The sequence below is a fragment of the Macaca nemestrina genome, chromosome 14, assembly GCF_043159975.1.
Source record: "Macaca nemestrina isolate mMacNem1 chromosome 14, mMacNem.hap1, whole genome shotgun sequence".
NCBI classification, from domain to species: Eukaryota; Metazoa; Chordata; class Mammalia; order Primates; family Cercopithecidae; genus Macaca; species Macaca nemestrina.
Window position 1 is genome coordinate 82379680 of NC_092138.1, and position 16561 is coordinate 82396240.

Consider the following 16561-nt stretch of genomic DNA (forward strand, 5'->3'; position numbering starts at 1 on the left):
GCAAGGAATATACTAGATGAGTCTTGATATCTTGTAATGTGAGAAAGTAAAGAAGTGGTCAAAAAACAAAATGGTGGGGATTTATCTAAGGAACATAGGAGCAAACGGAAAGAGCTCCCATTGGCTAAACCTAGAATAATTTAAACTTTTTTTTTTTTTTTGAGACAGAGTCTCACTCTGTTGCCCAGGCTGGAGTTCAATGGCATGATCTTGGCTCACTACAACCTCTGCCTCCTGGGTTCAAGAGATTCTCGTATCTCAGCTTCCCAAGTAGCTGGGATTACAGGGGTATGCCATCACACCTGGCTAATTTTTGTATTTTTAATAGAGATATGGTTTCACCATGTTGGCCAGGCTGGTCTGGAACCCTTGACCTTAAGTGATTCACCTTCCTCGCCCTCCCAAAGTGCTCGGATTATAGGCATGAGCCACCACACCTGGCCAATAATATTTTTTAAATGTCATATTGAATTATAAACCTGCCTTAGTCCATTTTATGTGGTATAACAGAATACTACAGACTGGGTAATTTATAATGAAGAGAAATTTATTTGGCTCACTGTTCTGGAGGCTGGGAAGTCCAAAAGCATGGCATGAGCATCTGGCAAGGACCCTCTTGCTGTGTCATCCCACGGAAGAGACAAAAGGGCAAGAGAGTGCAATAGGGCAAGAGAAAGGGGGCTCAACTCATCCTTTTTATCAGGAACTCACTCCTATGGTACTAACTAACTCACTCCTGAGTTATAATAATATAACTGCAATAATACCATTAATTCATTCACGAGGGCAGGGTCTAATAAGCTCTTAAAGATCCTTCCTCTCAAAACTGTTGCATTGGGAATTAAGTTCTCAACATTTGCCTATTGGGGAACATGTTCAAAGCATAGCAAACCCTTAGTATACATAAATATCTATGAGTAAGTACTATATAAATAAATAATTGAATAAGTAAATAAATTGGGGGAGAAGAGATAAATCTCCTGTACAGAAAGCTTCCAAATAATTTATATAGATACCCTTTCCTCAAGGAGGTGGAATATAAATCCCTACCCCTTAAATGTGGACTACACTTTAGCAACTTATTTCCAAAAAGTACAATATGGAAAAGGGTAGCAAGTAACTTTTTAATAGGAAACCTGGCAAATGGTACCTTATCTAGGTGATCAAATTTAACATAATCAGTGGTGAGTCATGTTGATAACATGTACCTTTGATACTATGTATTGAAAATGAAACTTTAATTCTGTAGTTTTCCTCCTCAAAGCGCATAACGCAAGTCTAATCACGAGGAAAACATCAGACAAATCCAAATTGAGAAATATTCTATAAAATACCTGACCAGTATTCCTCAAAACTTCAAGGTCATTAAAAAAAGGCAAATTTGAGAAACTGTCACAGCCAAGAGGAGCTTAAGGAGACATGATGGCTAAATCTAACGATATATCCTACATGAGGGTATATATCTCCTATATAAGGATACATCCCTATAGGAGATCCTATAACATAAATAGGACATTAAAGAAAAACTATGAGCTCTGAATAAAGGATGGACTTTAGTTAATAATAATGTATCAATATTGGTTCTTTAGTTGTGACCAATGTACCATAGTAATAGTAATGTAAGATATTAATAATAGGAGACATGCGGTGTTTTATGTTTGGGAACTCTTTATACTATTTTCATAAATTTTCTGTTAATTTCCTCTAAAATTGAAAGTTTATTTAAATATTGGCTGGGCATGGTGGCTCACGCCTGTAATCCCAGTGCTTTGGGAGGCCGAGGTGGGTGGATCACCTGAGGTCAGGAATTCGAGACCAGCCTGACCAATCTCGTGGAACCCTGTCTCTACTAAAAATACAAAAAATCAGCCAGGCATGGTGGCTTGCGCCTGTAGTCCCAACTATTCAGGAGGCTGTGACAGGAGAATTGCTTGAACCCAGGAGGCAGAGGTTGCAGTGAGCTGAGATCACACCACTGCATTCCAGCCTGGGTGACAGAGCAAAATTCCATCTCAAAAAAAAAAAAAAAAACTTTATTTAAATTTTAAAAAGTAAATGTAATGGAAATGCATCTCTTAGTGAGAAGAATGGGATGTTATGGTGGTTTAATTAAAGGAGATTTTGCTGATCCCAATATTTCAAATTGTTCCTTTATTTACTGCTCTGGTAGTATTTAGATCTTAGGTCTTGGACCTTAGTAAGATTCAGGATGGGTGACAGATATATATTTATTTTGCAAAGTGGAAGGACAATTGTAAAAGTGGAGGATGGAAAAAAAGAGAACCATTGTGATGTGTAGGTCTCAGGTGTGTTCTCTGGCTTGGGAAACAGTGCCTGTGGAAATTAAAGGACTGGAAATTTACTCTTTTACAACTGTTGGTGCCTATGTACTCACTCCTTGAAGTGTCTTTGTAATATGCTCTAATGGTAGGTGTACCTCAGTCTAAAGACTTCTGATATATATCATCTTGAGAAGTTCAGCTGTGAAAGAGAACAGAGCAGGAGTAGTTGGAGAGGATATGAAGTCTAGAAAAGCTTCCTTCAGAAGCTTCAGTACATTTAAATGTCAAGGGGAAGGCCATTGTTGAGGGGAGGAAGGAAGGGAGACGGCATGTGGACTTCAGGTTTAGCCTCAGAGTTTTGAACATGGTTTAGAGAAAGCTCTATATAGAGGTTATATGCACAGCTCAATTTATAATAAAATGTACTTTGTGTCCCATTTACAATGTTAACATTATAACATTATCATTATTATGGTCACTGCCTTGCATACTTCGTCAACTCCCTTGCCCCACTCTCACTTTTGCTTCCTTACACAGTCTTGACTAAGCCGCAGCCCTTTTTTTTTTTTTTTTTGAGATGAGTCTGGCTCTGCCGCCCAGGCTAGAGTGCAGTGAGGCAATTCCAGCTCACTGCAAGCTCCGCCTCCCCGGGTTCACACCATTCTCCTGCCTCAGCCTCCCGAGTAGCTGGGACTACAGGTGTCCGCCACCATGTCTGGCTAATTTTTTGTATGTTTAGGAGAGACAGGGTTTCACCGGGTTAGCCAGGATGGTCTCGATCTCCTGACCTCGTGATCCGCCCGCCTCGGTATCCCAAAGTGCTGCGATCACAGGCATGAGCCACCGCGCCGGCGCTGCAGCCCTTTAAATGCAATTCTCTGTCTGTGTTTTCCTCCTTTCTACTGAGCACCCCTCCTCCATGTGTGACCTATTTAATGCTCTCACTTCAGAGTCATGAGCACTAATTTAAGAGGATCTTTATATTTTCTGGCGAACATACACTATAGTTCCCCATTCCCTTCACTCTCTCACTCTTTAGGTGACTGTTTCATAAATTATTCCTTCTCAAATCTCCAATACAGTCTCCTTCTTCACTCTCAGCTTCCTTGCTTTCATATCACTGAGGTTGAAAGTGACTCTAGTTTGTCCTGGGAAGTTCCAGTTTATCTTTCCCATTTTGCTTCCAGCTCTCCTGACAATGAGCTTAGCTGACCTGAAGTGACTTCAGACCCAACACCAGATGCAAAGGCAACTGTCTTACATAACTTTTAAAGCAATTCCCACATTTGTACAAGGCCTAATCCTTATAATAAACCCTTTATTCTATAATACTCAGTGGTTCTGCTTTTCTGATCAAAGAAACAGAAAAGTTAAGAGGAAAAAAATAGAAGCAATCAGAAGAGAATGACCATAATCTCCCACCACATCTATCTGTATCTCTGCCTATAATCTCAATGGTTCTTCTTATGTCTGTGGACCAACTCTCTATGGTCCTAGCCAAGACTAACTCCCTCCTTTTCTGCACTATATCCCATGTCTTTTCACCTTTCCAGGGACTTCTGTCCAGCAAATCTCTGTCTCTGTCTCCATTAGCATTTGCTCCTGTACTGGAGCATTCCATCCCATCCATTTATTTACAAACACTGTGAGATTTTTCTGTTAAAACTACCTTCTCTTGACTTCTTCCTCTAGCCAATACCCCATCTCTCATCTATCCAGCAAAAGTTTCAGAAAGAGTTGTCTAAACTCCCCATCTCCTGTTTTCCTTTCCTGTGCTTTCTGGAATCTATTATAATCAGGCTTTTGCCCCACCATTGCTCCGAACGCTGCTCCTATCAAGATCACCAAAGAGCTCCACACTGGTAAATCCGATGGTTCTCTTTCCTCCTCTCATTTGATTTGTCAATAGCAGTTGACACAACCGATTACTCTCTCCTTCTGGAAACATCTTCTGCATTTGGCTTTCAGGAAATCTCCTGCTTTTTCTCCTACATCACCGATCGCTTCTTCTCAATCTCTCTATTTTCCTCTATTTCTGTCTAATGTTATCCCATGGCTTGGTGGTTGAAATTTTTCTATTTTCTATCTATATTCACTACCTTGGTAATCTCATCCGTTTTTATAGCCTTAAACATCATCTATACTTTGATGACTCCCAAATTTATACTTTCCAGATTTATATTTTCTATTGAACTTGAGACTTACATAATACAAATACCTACTTAGTATCTCCACTTGGAAGTCTAGTAGGTATTTCAAATTTAACTTGCCCAAAAACTGAGCTCCCAAGCTCTGTAAAGTATACCTTTCTCATAATCTTCCCCATTGCAATAAATGACAATGTCATTCTTCTTAGGTCACAAACCTTGGTGCTATCCCTGATTCCTCAGCTGTACCTTCAAAATATATCCAAATGTATAAAGAATGACAACCTTTGTATTTATTACTATAGCTCCTACTGTTAAAAGTTTGATAATGTGTCTGTCCATATATTTTTCATGACAAAGCTGGAGTCAGCCTAAATGTTCATTAGTGAGAGAATGATTAAATATATCATGGCAGATTATATTAAGCAGCTGCTAAGAAGAATATGTATCCAGTAGTGCTGCTATAATATGACACAGGCATTCCTAAAAATCACCAAGCTATATAAAATCACACAATAACCACCACAGGGCCTGTGGGAAAATGGAGTTGGGGCTTAATATTAAAAAATTTTGCCAGTAACAGTAAAAAAAGACAGAAATCTAAAGAAAATGATAGCACACTTTTAAACATGTTAAATGATTAAGGAATACACAAATACTATAATACATTTGGCTCCTTACCTTGAAAAATACTCAAAGTTTGCTCTTGAGCCTGTAGGTCCCACTGTCCCACTGGCCAGCCCTGCCTAGCAGCCATGGTTGGTACCCTTTCTGCTCAAGGAAAAGAACAAAAGAGAGATAGAAAAAGAGTGGGAGAATAAATAGAGAAAAATGGCAGAGACCTGAGAGGAAAGTGGGGAACAATTAAAGAAAGGGGAAGGTAGGAAGCTGCTTAGCCAAGTTGCAACTGGCGAGTTACTGTGAGGTGGTAGCAGGTGGGCTATCTAGCCAGAAAGTTGAGACACCGAATGTGGCATTAGCTACATTGTGTGGCTCAATGACTCTGTGAAGTGTGGTGTGTGTGTGTGTTTTGTGTATTCCTATCCAGCTTATTTCAGTTGGGTATCGTTTTTGAGTTCACCTAGTGTTTCTTGTGAACAAAATTGCATATCAGAATGTGAGATTCATCTTATGCCCACATTGTTCCCTGATACAGTGATCATTTTGGAAAATTTTTGAATTTTCAAAGGTCTATTTTAAAAAAACAGAAATGAGTTGTGCAACATACAGTATTTTATATATTGTTTTCCCCTTTTTTTTTTTTTTTTTTTTTTACTTTATGTTATGGACATCCTGCCTTTTCAGAGCACACAGACTTACATTCTTCTAATGGTTTCATGGTATTCTATAGTCTTAAGTTGTTGGTCCATTCCCCTACTAATAGCATTTTTATTGTCTATAATTTTTAACTATTACAAATTATATGGTATTTCATTGTATAATTGGATATTTCTTTAAGACAGATTCCTGGAAATGTGGTTGTTGAGTCAAAAGATAGGAGCATTTTTCATCTTAGTGGGTTTACACAAACTGCGTTAAAGAAGCTGTACAAATAATATAGGAAAGTGTTCTTTTCTTCAATATGTAGATATTGGATAGTATGAATATTCAAAAATTTTGGCAACTGATAGGTGAAAAAACAGTAACATTGTTTTAATTTGCATTTGTCTAATACGTAATGAAACTTCATTGTGTTTCAAATGTTTATTGACAATGTTTGTTTTTTTCTGAGGAAATATCTATTCATATATTTTGCCCATTCTTCTATCAGGTTGTCTTCTTTCTATCAGTTTGTAGGAATTCTTTAAATATGAGGAATGTGAACTTTTTTTCCTATTATCTGGGTTGCAAATACTTCATCTTAGTCATTTGTTCTTAAATTGTGTTTACAGAAAACAATACTTTAAGTTGGAAGTTTTCTAACTTCAATTTTGTCCTAGGTTTTAACTTTCTTGATGTGGGAGGGTTAACTGCAGTGATCTTCACTTCCTGACTCAAAGGGTCAGGCTCTGTTGGAGACTCATTTAAATGGCTTGTGTGTAGGGGTGTCTGGAAGACATTTTGAATCTTATGATAATTATTCTACTAATTGATAAATTAGAATGTTTAACTTACAAAGATGCAAACCATAGGGCAGAATACATATTATGAATATTTAATACAGAAACACTGAGACATGTATGAATAATCGCATTTTCTTTAGTGTATAAGCAAATCTAAATAATTTTGCTAGTGGATTAGCATCAAAAACAGTACAATATTGCATGTAACATTGCTCTTCTCCTGCTTCAAAAAAACCTCAGCCGAGTCTGCCCATCAACTCTACCCGGGACTTTTTCATAGGCTAGACGTCGTTTTTTGAATTGTGGTACTTGTGAGTACATAAAACCTGTTAAAAGGAGAAAAAGGAAAACCATTTTATTGCTTACAATAGTAAAGTATAGGTTTTTTTCTTTTCCTTTCTTTTCTTTTTTTTTTTTTGAGACAGAATTTTGCCCTTGTCACCCAGGCTGGAGTGTAGTGGCACAATCTTGGCTCACTGCAACCTCTGCCTCCTGAGTTCAAGCGATTCTCCTCCCTCAGCCTCCCGGGTAGCTGGGATTACAGGCACCTGCAATCACGCCTGGCTAATTTTTTGTATTTTTAGTAGAGACACGTTTTGCCATGTTGGGCAGGCTAGTCTCAAACTCCTGACCTCAGGTGATCCACCCGCCTCGGCCATTCAGAGTGCTGGGATTACAGGTGTGAGCCAACACGCCCGGCTGAAGTATAGGTATGTTTTCCTCACTGTTCAAATGGGTTTTGTGTCTTCATCATCATCTACAAAGTGTCAAAATTTCCCAACAGGGATAAAATAATAACTATTAAAAAGTGTGTTTTTAACATAAATGCCTCTGAACCTAATGGCCCGGTATTAAAAATTAGTGATAAATGCATATATTTTTATGCTCATGCCTTGTACAAGTAGTTAAATCTCCCTGGATTTCAATTTTCTCTTCTGTGAAATGAAAAGTTATAATACGTAATCTCTAAGTTCTCTTCTAATTTTAACACTTTTAAGTAAAAACGATCCAAAATGGTTTGGGAAGCAACTCAGGCAGGGCTTCCTAATTCCTGAACGTTTCCAATAAGTCCTCATTAATTAGGATATAAATTAGAGGCTCATTTTGACAGACTTTGAACCTAAAACAAAGACATATTGCCTGGTCTCCGTGTACCTTGTATCCATTTTTGTGGTGCAAGTGTATACAATTCTGTCCGTTTTTTTTTTTTTTTTAATTCTTTTTTTTTTTTTTTCCTGGTTTGCCCTTCTATTCCTGACTGCAGCTTTTTCTCACTTGGGCTAATTTTCTTCTCATGAACATATACCCTCTAGGGAATACCATTTTCACTAGGGACATATTTCTTTTCAGGGAGAGGTTATGTGTTTAGGAATCTATAAATTCATGTCTTTAAAGGCATGTCTGGGAAACAAATCTTTAACTCTAACTGAGGAGCTAAAGAATCCTTAAGTAAACAATTAGATGAAATACAGGGAATATTAATGATGACAGGACCTTGGTCCTTCGCTGTAGAGCTGTGGGAGAACCTGGACTATCAGTAGCATGCTGGTAAATGTTTAACAACCAGCTCTCGGGGTGGTGTGGGGGAAACAAGGAAAGGCCTGATTTGTAGCATCTGCCAATTTTTCTGATATGAAGACCCCCACCATGGCTGATTTTAAGCTACCAATGTGATAGAAACAATGTTTTTTTCTGGATATCAATCTCTCACAGCCAATTCTAAAATTTCTAAAAACGCTTAAATTTCTTTTTCTATAGCTGCCAGGAAGCTTTCCCATGAAATGAATGTATATTTTGCACCTATTTAATAACTCCAATTTATTATCCATATATTATTTATATATGGATATCCATATATAGTTATCCCTATATTAGTATCCACGTGTTCAATTAGAAAGCACACACAAATTTCCAGTTAACCAATACAAAGTAGCCCAAGTACATTCACAGATGAAAACAGTTTTGAAGAGATTACCAGCATTTTGGACATTATAAGCAAAATTCACTACATCCTTGCCAAGTTGGATAAAGAATCATCATTAATGAATGGAAGGAGTAAATAATAAACTGACAACAATGCAGTTGTCAGAAATAACAAAAGTTCAAAAAAACCCCAACAACATGAGAAAAACCCCACTCTTGGCTCAAAGAAAAAATTTATAATAGATCAATAAGAAAAAAATAAAAATTAGAATACCATATTTAAAAATAGTATTAGTAGCTCATATTCAGCTGCCATTCCAGAGTCTTTAATATGCCATTTTTAATACTCTTGCTTTTAAGTTTTCCCTCATGAGCTTGATCCTTGACCCACAGCTGTAATGTGAAATTTATTCTAAGCCCTGATGAATGATAGCTGGTGATCATGTAAGAACTTACCTTATATGACTTTTTTATATATGATACATTTACGTGAAAAATTCCAGATTTGGATACTTACAGAGGCTGATTATGAACTCAGTAAAATGGAAAACTAAAAATTATGAAACAGTTTTAATAATTATCCCTGGGGATATAATCTCATAATTGCATGAGTTAGGGTACCATTATTTAAAAGTTTAAAAGGCAGGGTGGAGTGCAGTAGTTCACACCTGTAATCCCAGCACTTTCGAAGGCTGAGGCAGGCTGATTGCTTGAGCCCAAGAGTTTGAGACCAGACTGGGCAACATGGCAAGACCTTGCCTTTATAAAAAATACAAAAATTAGCTGGGTGTGATGGTGCGTGCCTTTCGTCCCAGCTACTCAAGAGGTTGAGGAAGGATGATTCAGCCTGGGTGACACAGCAAGACTCTGTCAATAATAATGATAATAATAATAAGTTTTAAAAGCAATGTATTTTGTTAAACAGACATGGCAAAAAATAAAAATAAAGCAATGTAGTAAGCAATTATATCATGGAGATCCCATATATACACTTCAGGACAAATGGAAAATTATCTTGAGGTTATGGGTTATGCTAATGGCTTTGGATAAATTTTCCAGGGCTGTGCCAATATTAATTCAAAAAGTGTTGTATCTTAAGCAATGTATTTGGAGGTAATGATGTACTATGGAAAACCAGTTAAATAAAATTTGTCATATTGAATGTAGATATTAGTATCAAAGAGTCATGTGAAATGTTTGAATAAAATTATCTCATGGAAATAACTTGGAAACTGGAAGAAATTAATGTTTCTAAATTGACATTATTTTATGGAGTATGTGATTTAAAAATATATAACTAAATTAATGAATTAAAATATAGGTAGATGTTTGACCATTCTACTCATATACCTATAAGCTTTAAGCTTTTTCTAATATTTAATGTTAGAATTTATTTAAAAACGACTTCTGGGTCTTCTCATTGAAAAATGGGAGGTTATATACTGGAGTGCCCTGTGTTCAAGAACATATAGTAATTCACATGCATATTTTGTTTCAGAGTAGAAAAATATGAAATTTTCATCCAGTTTATGAAGTTAGCATAACCTTTATGTCAAAATGTGATAAGGCACAAATAAAGAACACAATCTAATATCATGAATGTGGACATGAAAATCATAAATAAATATTAGCTACCGTATTTAACAGCATGTTAAAAGAATCTCTTAGGCCGGGCCCAGTGGCTCACTCCTGTAATCCCAGCACTGTGGGAGACCAAGGCGGGTAGATCGCTTAAGCCCAGGAGTTCGAGACCAGCCTGGACAACATAACAAAACCCTGTCTCTACTAAAAATAGCAACAAATTAGCCAGGCATGGTGGTGTGTGCCTGTAATCCCAGCTACTTGGGTGGCTAAGACGGGAGGATCGCTTGAGCCCGAAAGGTAGGGGTGGCAGTGAGCCGATCATGCCACTGCACTCCAGCCTGGGCCACAGAGGGAGACCCTGTCTTACAAAAAAAAAAAAAATCTCTTAGACAAGGTAGCATGAAATATTAAATAAAACAAAAATATAAAAATTTAAAAAATAAAGAATCATCCCTCAAAAACCAGTTATGTTTATCACAGAAATGGCAAAGATAATTTAATACTAGTAAACCTGTGAATATAATCTTTGACATGAATAGGTCAATAGAGAAAACACATTTGATTTTTCCCAATATGTACTAAAATGAGTTTGGATAAAATTTGGCATCTATTTTTCACAGAAGTTTTTACAAGACTAGACACAGAATACTTCCCATTAAAGTGAGGAACAAAACAAGTTGTAACTATTAAACTAGAGCAAATCCAAGTATTACAAGTCCTGGAGCTTATAAAATCTGGGAGGTCTTTTTAAAACAAAACAAAGAATACAAGATTTTCCTGGCCCCTCTCAGGCCTCACAAAAAAACCTATGAAAAAAAGAAGTTTGAAACTTCAGCTTCCCTCTGGCCTCCCCTTTTTCTCCTATCCTGGGGAAGGCCACCTTTGTATGGCCGTTAGAACTTAATATTTTGTTTTAGATGCTTGGGCCAATGTAATACGAAATGACACTGAAAGAAAAGCTAGAATCACTAGAAATAAGAAAATTAAATTGTTCTTTTAAAAATTTGATAAGCTTAAATGTTCAGACAACTCAAAAACTTCCACCAGAATGGAGCTAATAATAGTGCCTATTTAATAGAATTGTTAGGATTAAAGTAAATAATCCAATAAAGGACTTAGAATAGAGACTGGCACCTAATTAGGCTCTGTTAATAAATGTTCAATTAAATATACCTACCCCACAAAGAGGTTAATTTTCTAATTCACTGATTCCTCTGTTTAATCTTTGTTGATTTTAGTCTCCTGCTTTACTTAGAGTTGCACTGCTTTTATTTTTAACTTCTTAAGTTGAATGCTTAGTTCACTTAAGGCTATAAGAATTTAACACAGTATATTTTCTTTGCATTTATTTTAGAGTTTAGAGTTTCTCTTTTACTCAACAGTTATTAGAGAAGTTTTTTAAGTGTAGTAATTAAAACAAAAAAAAAGGTTAAATTTGGAGATGGTTTTCTCTTTTAAAATTAAATTTGAGAGTAGTTTTATCAACTATTGGATCGTGTTACCTGTTAATGATTCCTTGTCTCCTGAGTTAAATGAAGATTCAGGATGCCTTTTCTGTCCTAAACTTTTTCCAGCTCTTTGGTAGAAATAAAGGCTGTTGAATTCTTTTTGATTTGCATTAGAATCAGAAGCACAAAATAAATCCAAACTGGGGACAGATGGTAATTCTCTCCAGAAAGTCTCATCATTTGAACTTTCACATGTGAGGCCTTCGAACTCATCTGATAGACATTTTTGCTGATCAGTGAATAAATTACCTTTCTGAGAGTACGATTTGTTACATGTAGTCTGCTCTGCACCATATTGTAAGTTGAACGGGTGATTCTCTTGTTCCCATATAGTTTTCTTTAAGTTCCAATGAAGAGGAGAATGAGAGCCCTCTAGTGAAAAGATAGGGTCAGATACTTCTTTATTTATGAAACCTTTTGCTTCATGTGTTCTCCTTTTCTGAGAATTTATAAAACGGGGGACAATTGACACTCTCTTCTGAGCGTCACTTGGTGATTTTATAGTTTCACAGTTCATTTGTGTTAGACCCAAAGAAAAGACATCTGACTCTGAATCACTGTGGTTTAGAAAGGAGTTATAAGCCGGTCTCCTTGATTCTATATTAATTAGAAAAGGAGTATTCTGCACTATATTAGGTTTACAACTAGAGTCTTTCCAGTAGCTGGTCTGATTATATGAAGTCACAAGTGGTAAAAAACCTGAGATTTCTTTTAGTTCCATAATGGAAGAATTGTCATTCAAAGTGGTGGTTTTGTCTTCCTGCACTGTCTCTCCTAATCCTAAATACTGATAATATTCATTATGTTCTTGAATGACAGAATCTAAATCAGAAGCTGAACTCCGAGAAGACGAGGTACTAATCTGATTCCTATTGTCCTGAGGTGATGAAATTTGTGGTGATTTTGTTACAGAAGAAGAACTAATCTTGAATAGGGAAGTGATGCTACAAAAATGCTAAAAAATGAATTAATATAATGCAAACATCAGTTTAGTAAATATGAATAATGATGCTTATCTATATGGAAAGAAGGCAAAATATAAATAAGTAGTCTATTCATAGATATTACATTGATCCAGGTATTAACAACGTGAAATCATTAGGTTCTATTAAAAGAAAAACTCATTGTAATTCATACATATTTTCTAATCACTTGTAATAGATTTTTAATAGTCTATTTTTCAGAACAATTTTAAGCTCACAGCAAATACAATAGAATTTTTAGTTATACAATTCTACATGTATACTATTTCCTTGATAAGAATACTATTATCTTATACATGAATACTATTTCCTTGATAAGAATTCTAAAATATTACCAGTAAGGCTAAAGTTATCTTTACAGCTACAATGAAGTGTGTGTTAGGACTGTTTGGAAGAGGTAATGTAAATACATGTGAATAGGGTATATAATTGAATTTTCTGTGAGCACAATATTCCAAAATGATTTAAAGCTGATTATATTGAATTTATCTGTATAAAATAGCTTTAGAATGTATAATATAGGCTGAGGTTTATGGCTCATGCCTGTAATCCTAGCATTTTGGGAGGCCAAGGCTGTTAGATCACCTGAGGTCAGAAGTTCAAAACCAGCCTGGCCAACATGGTGAAACTCTGTCTCCACTAAAAGTATGAAACTTAGCCAGGTATGGTGGTGCACACCTGCAGTCCCAGCTGGTCGGGAGGCTGAGGCACGAGAATCGCTTGAATCCAGGAAGTGGAGATTGTAGTGAGCTGAGATCAAGCCACTGCACTCCAGCCTAGGTGACAAAATACTGTAATCCCAGCACTTTGGGAGGCCAAAGTGGGTGGATCACCTGAGGTCAGGAGTTCGAGACCAGACTGACCAACATGGTGAAACCCCATCTCTACTAAAAAAAAAAAATTTCAAAATTAGCCGGGCATGGTGGTGTATGCCTATAATCCCAGCTCCTTGGGAGGCTGAGGCAGGAAAATCTCTTGAACCTGGGAGGTGGAGGTTGCAGTGAGCTGAGATTGCACCATTGCACTCCAGCCTGGGCAACAAGAGTGAAACTCTGTCTCAAAAACAATAAATAAATAAAAAATAAAATAAAATAAAATAAAATGTATAATTGATAGCTAATGAAAGTCTGTATGAAATTTAGCTCAAGTAAATTATTTCTTTGCTATTTGAAGTCCAAAACAATTAAATTTGTATACCTTCATTTAAAAAATCCTATTGTAAGAATAGATACTCAAATAGAAAGGAAATAAATTCCTATCATAATACAGATCTCAAATAACTAACCTTTAACACTTTTTCTGGGACTTCAGGTAGGAGTTCCTGAAGTTGACACAGAGTTGCTAATAATATCCAATGCAGTGAAGGTCCTTTATTTAGCATGAGCTGAGCCACCAGTGGGTTAACACATGGAAAATCAAGTAAGTACATTTCTTCCTAGAAAATAGTTTAAGAAATAGTCAGTAGTCTTTTGAAAGTGATCCATTTTATTCTACAAGTACGTACATTTCTTCCTAGAAAAGAGTTTAAGAAATAGTCAGTAGTCTTTCGAAAGTGATCCATTTTATTTTACTCATTGCAGCAGATTAAAATTTTTGTCATTGTACCTACGACTCAATTTGAGACATTTGGGGGAAAAATGTTACCAGAAAGTAAATTCAAATACAGGTTTTTATATTTGTTTTGCAAATATCTAATTTATACATTTAGAAAATATACCTCAGATGGTGAAACTTCAAGCCAGGATTTATCCAACCATTCATGAGGATCTCTCTTTGAGGTCATTAAATTGTGGTCAGCAATTTGTCGAATTATCAAGGCAGTTGCTTCTACTCCTGGGGCAATTACAAGCTAAAAAAATTTTTTTATATTAGATTATAGGAAATACTAGGAAGCAAAATATAATATTTAAAAAAATAGTTTGTAATTAGAAGATAAAATTAAACAACAGCAGATTCTAATCTTTAACACTATTTTAGATAGAAACTGTTGGTTAATCCTACATCCAGGACATTTTATTTATGAGGACAACCAATTTTCCTTCCTTATTTAAATGTGATATCCTTGTATTTTTAACTTTTGGAACAAAATCATTTTCATTTCATTTGGCATTTAGTAATAGAGTCATTAAAATATAGTGTTATATTTCAACTATATTAGAAAAATCAGCAATTTGAATATCACTAGTAATATTACTATTTTGCTGTTTCCAAAAGTTAAACCTAATAGTTTTCAGTTAAAATAAGAATTTTAAAAATATAGTGCAAGATTTTTCAAAGACAAAGTTCAAAAATAAGGATACTTATAAATGAATTTGATCTTGTATTCAAAAAAGAAAAAATAAGGTTTTGATTTAGAGTAGTCATTCCCAGCATTTTGGGAATTGCTCATCTAATATTGGCTTACTGATTCTAAGATACCCCTACCAAAAATGTGGTGTTTCTGTATATTACACAATTCTAAAAAATATTTTTCCCATTAGTACAGTAGTAAGAGAAAAAGTAAAGAAAAAATAATTTCATAATATCCTCTGTTTCCTGTCTGACACCGTTTTCCTCCATTCCCTTCTCTCTTCTGAAATGTCAGCCTTCTTCTTCTGCTTTCATTTCTTTCTTTTCTTCTTCATCTTTTAAATTTGATTGAAGGAAAGATAGTTCATGAGTTAGCAGTTTAATGTGAACAGAGAAATACTGCCCCAAATAATCCTATCTTGGAAATATAAATATCCTGTACCATAGTGGAAATTTAGTAAACCATAGAAATCTCACAAAATAATTATGATTTTTTTCCCTTTTATAAGAATAACAAATACAAAACGGTTAGTACACACCTAGGGAGTACATGCATTTTAAAGGATTTTCTTTAAATGACATTATATAGGGAGAGTACACAGAAATACATTGTTCAATTCCAAATGTACTTAATTGCTAGTTTTGGATGTTTTGAGAAGATATGACACTTTCATTTAAATATATAAACTTTATTTTAACCCTTTTCCCATTTAGGAAAAAAAAGTGCAGCACTCATTTAATTTTACATAAACATGCTCTTTGAGGCTGAAGCAAATCTGACTGATTTTTGATGTGAAAATAAAATATAAAAACTGTGCTTGGAGTTATTTCTAAACAGAACTAACATCAGAATCATCTGAATCATGAGAATTTTCTATTTCAGAAAAATCAGATTCATCAATGGACTCTTCAGCCAACAACTGTTTGAGAATGATGTTAACGTCACAAGTAGGAATGCTATGTTTTCTAGGATTTGACGTTTTCAGGGATTGAGAATTACTATATTTTGTAATGGAAATACCACTACTAAAAATAGAATGCTATAAATAGAAAGATGTCTTTTGTTTCCTAACTTGATATACTAGAGTATGCAAAAATAATAATAAAAACGAGATATTGCGTGGCAAAGTTATCTCGGGGTAAACACTGCAGCAACAAGCCTGGCTGGCAAGGATTCTCAGGGCAAATGGGAAAAGGGTTAAAAGCCATAATTTTATGATGGTGGTAATGATGATTAATTTATTAGGGCAGGAATTCTGGGGCACATGGCTAGATTTGGGAATTCAGGAACCTCCTTAATTTGTTTGAAAAATTTTGCACGTGTGTATTTATGCATTTTCTTACAAAGACGGTTCATAAGAAAATTACAGAACTTTTAAAAAATTGGAATAACACTTAGCATAACACTACTAGCAGTATTTTCTTTTTTTTTTTTTTTTTTTGAGACGGAGTCTCGCTCTGTGGCCCAGGCTGGAGTGCCGTGGCTGGATCTCAGCTCACTGCAAGCTCTGCCTCCCGGGTTTACGCCATTCTCCTGCCTCAGCCTCCCGAGTAGCTGGGACTACAGGCGCCTGCCATCTCGCCTGGCTAGTTTTTTGTATTTTTTTTTTTTTTTTTAGTAGAGATGGGGTTTCACCGTGTTAGCCAGGATGGTCTCGATCTCCTGACCTCGTGATCCACCCGTCTTGGCCTCCCAAAGTGCTGGGATTACAGGCAGTATTTTCTTTTAATTTAAGAAAATATTCTTAAACTTCCTAATACTTCCTTGATTTGCAGGTCCTT

At 35.7% G+C, this 16561-nt stretch overlaps 1 protein-coding gene across 3 annotated transcripts in view; it reads right to left on the reverse strand.

Moving 5' to 3' along the window:
* Positions 1–6684: 6684 nt before the first annotated feature.
* The window catches only part of SHOC1 (shortage in chiasmata 1), a 124406-nt gene continuing 114529 nt past the window's right edge, over positions 6685–16561 (reverse strand). For all 3 annotated transcript variants that reach the window (XM_011740363.3, XM_071078157.1, XM_011740361.3), the window contains 4 exons: positions 14208–14339; positions 13776–13925; positions 11502–12462; positions 6685–6818 (listed from right to left, as the gene is read on the reverse strand). In XM_011740363.3, the coding sequence (XP_011738665.2) occupies positions 6718–6818; positions 11502–12462; positions 13776–13925; positions 14208–14339 (1344 nt within the window). In that variant the 3' untranslated portion in view covers positions 6685–6717. The remainder of the gene's footprint in view (positions 6819–11501; positions 12463–13775; positions 13926–14207; positions 14340–16561) is intronic.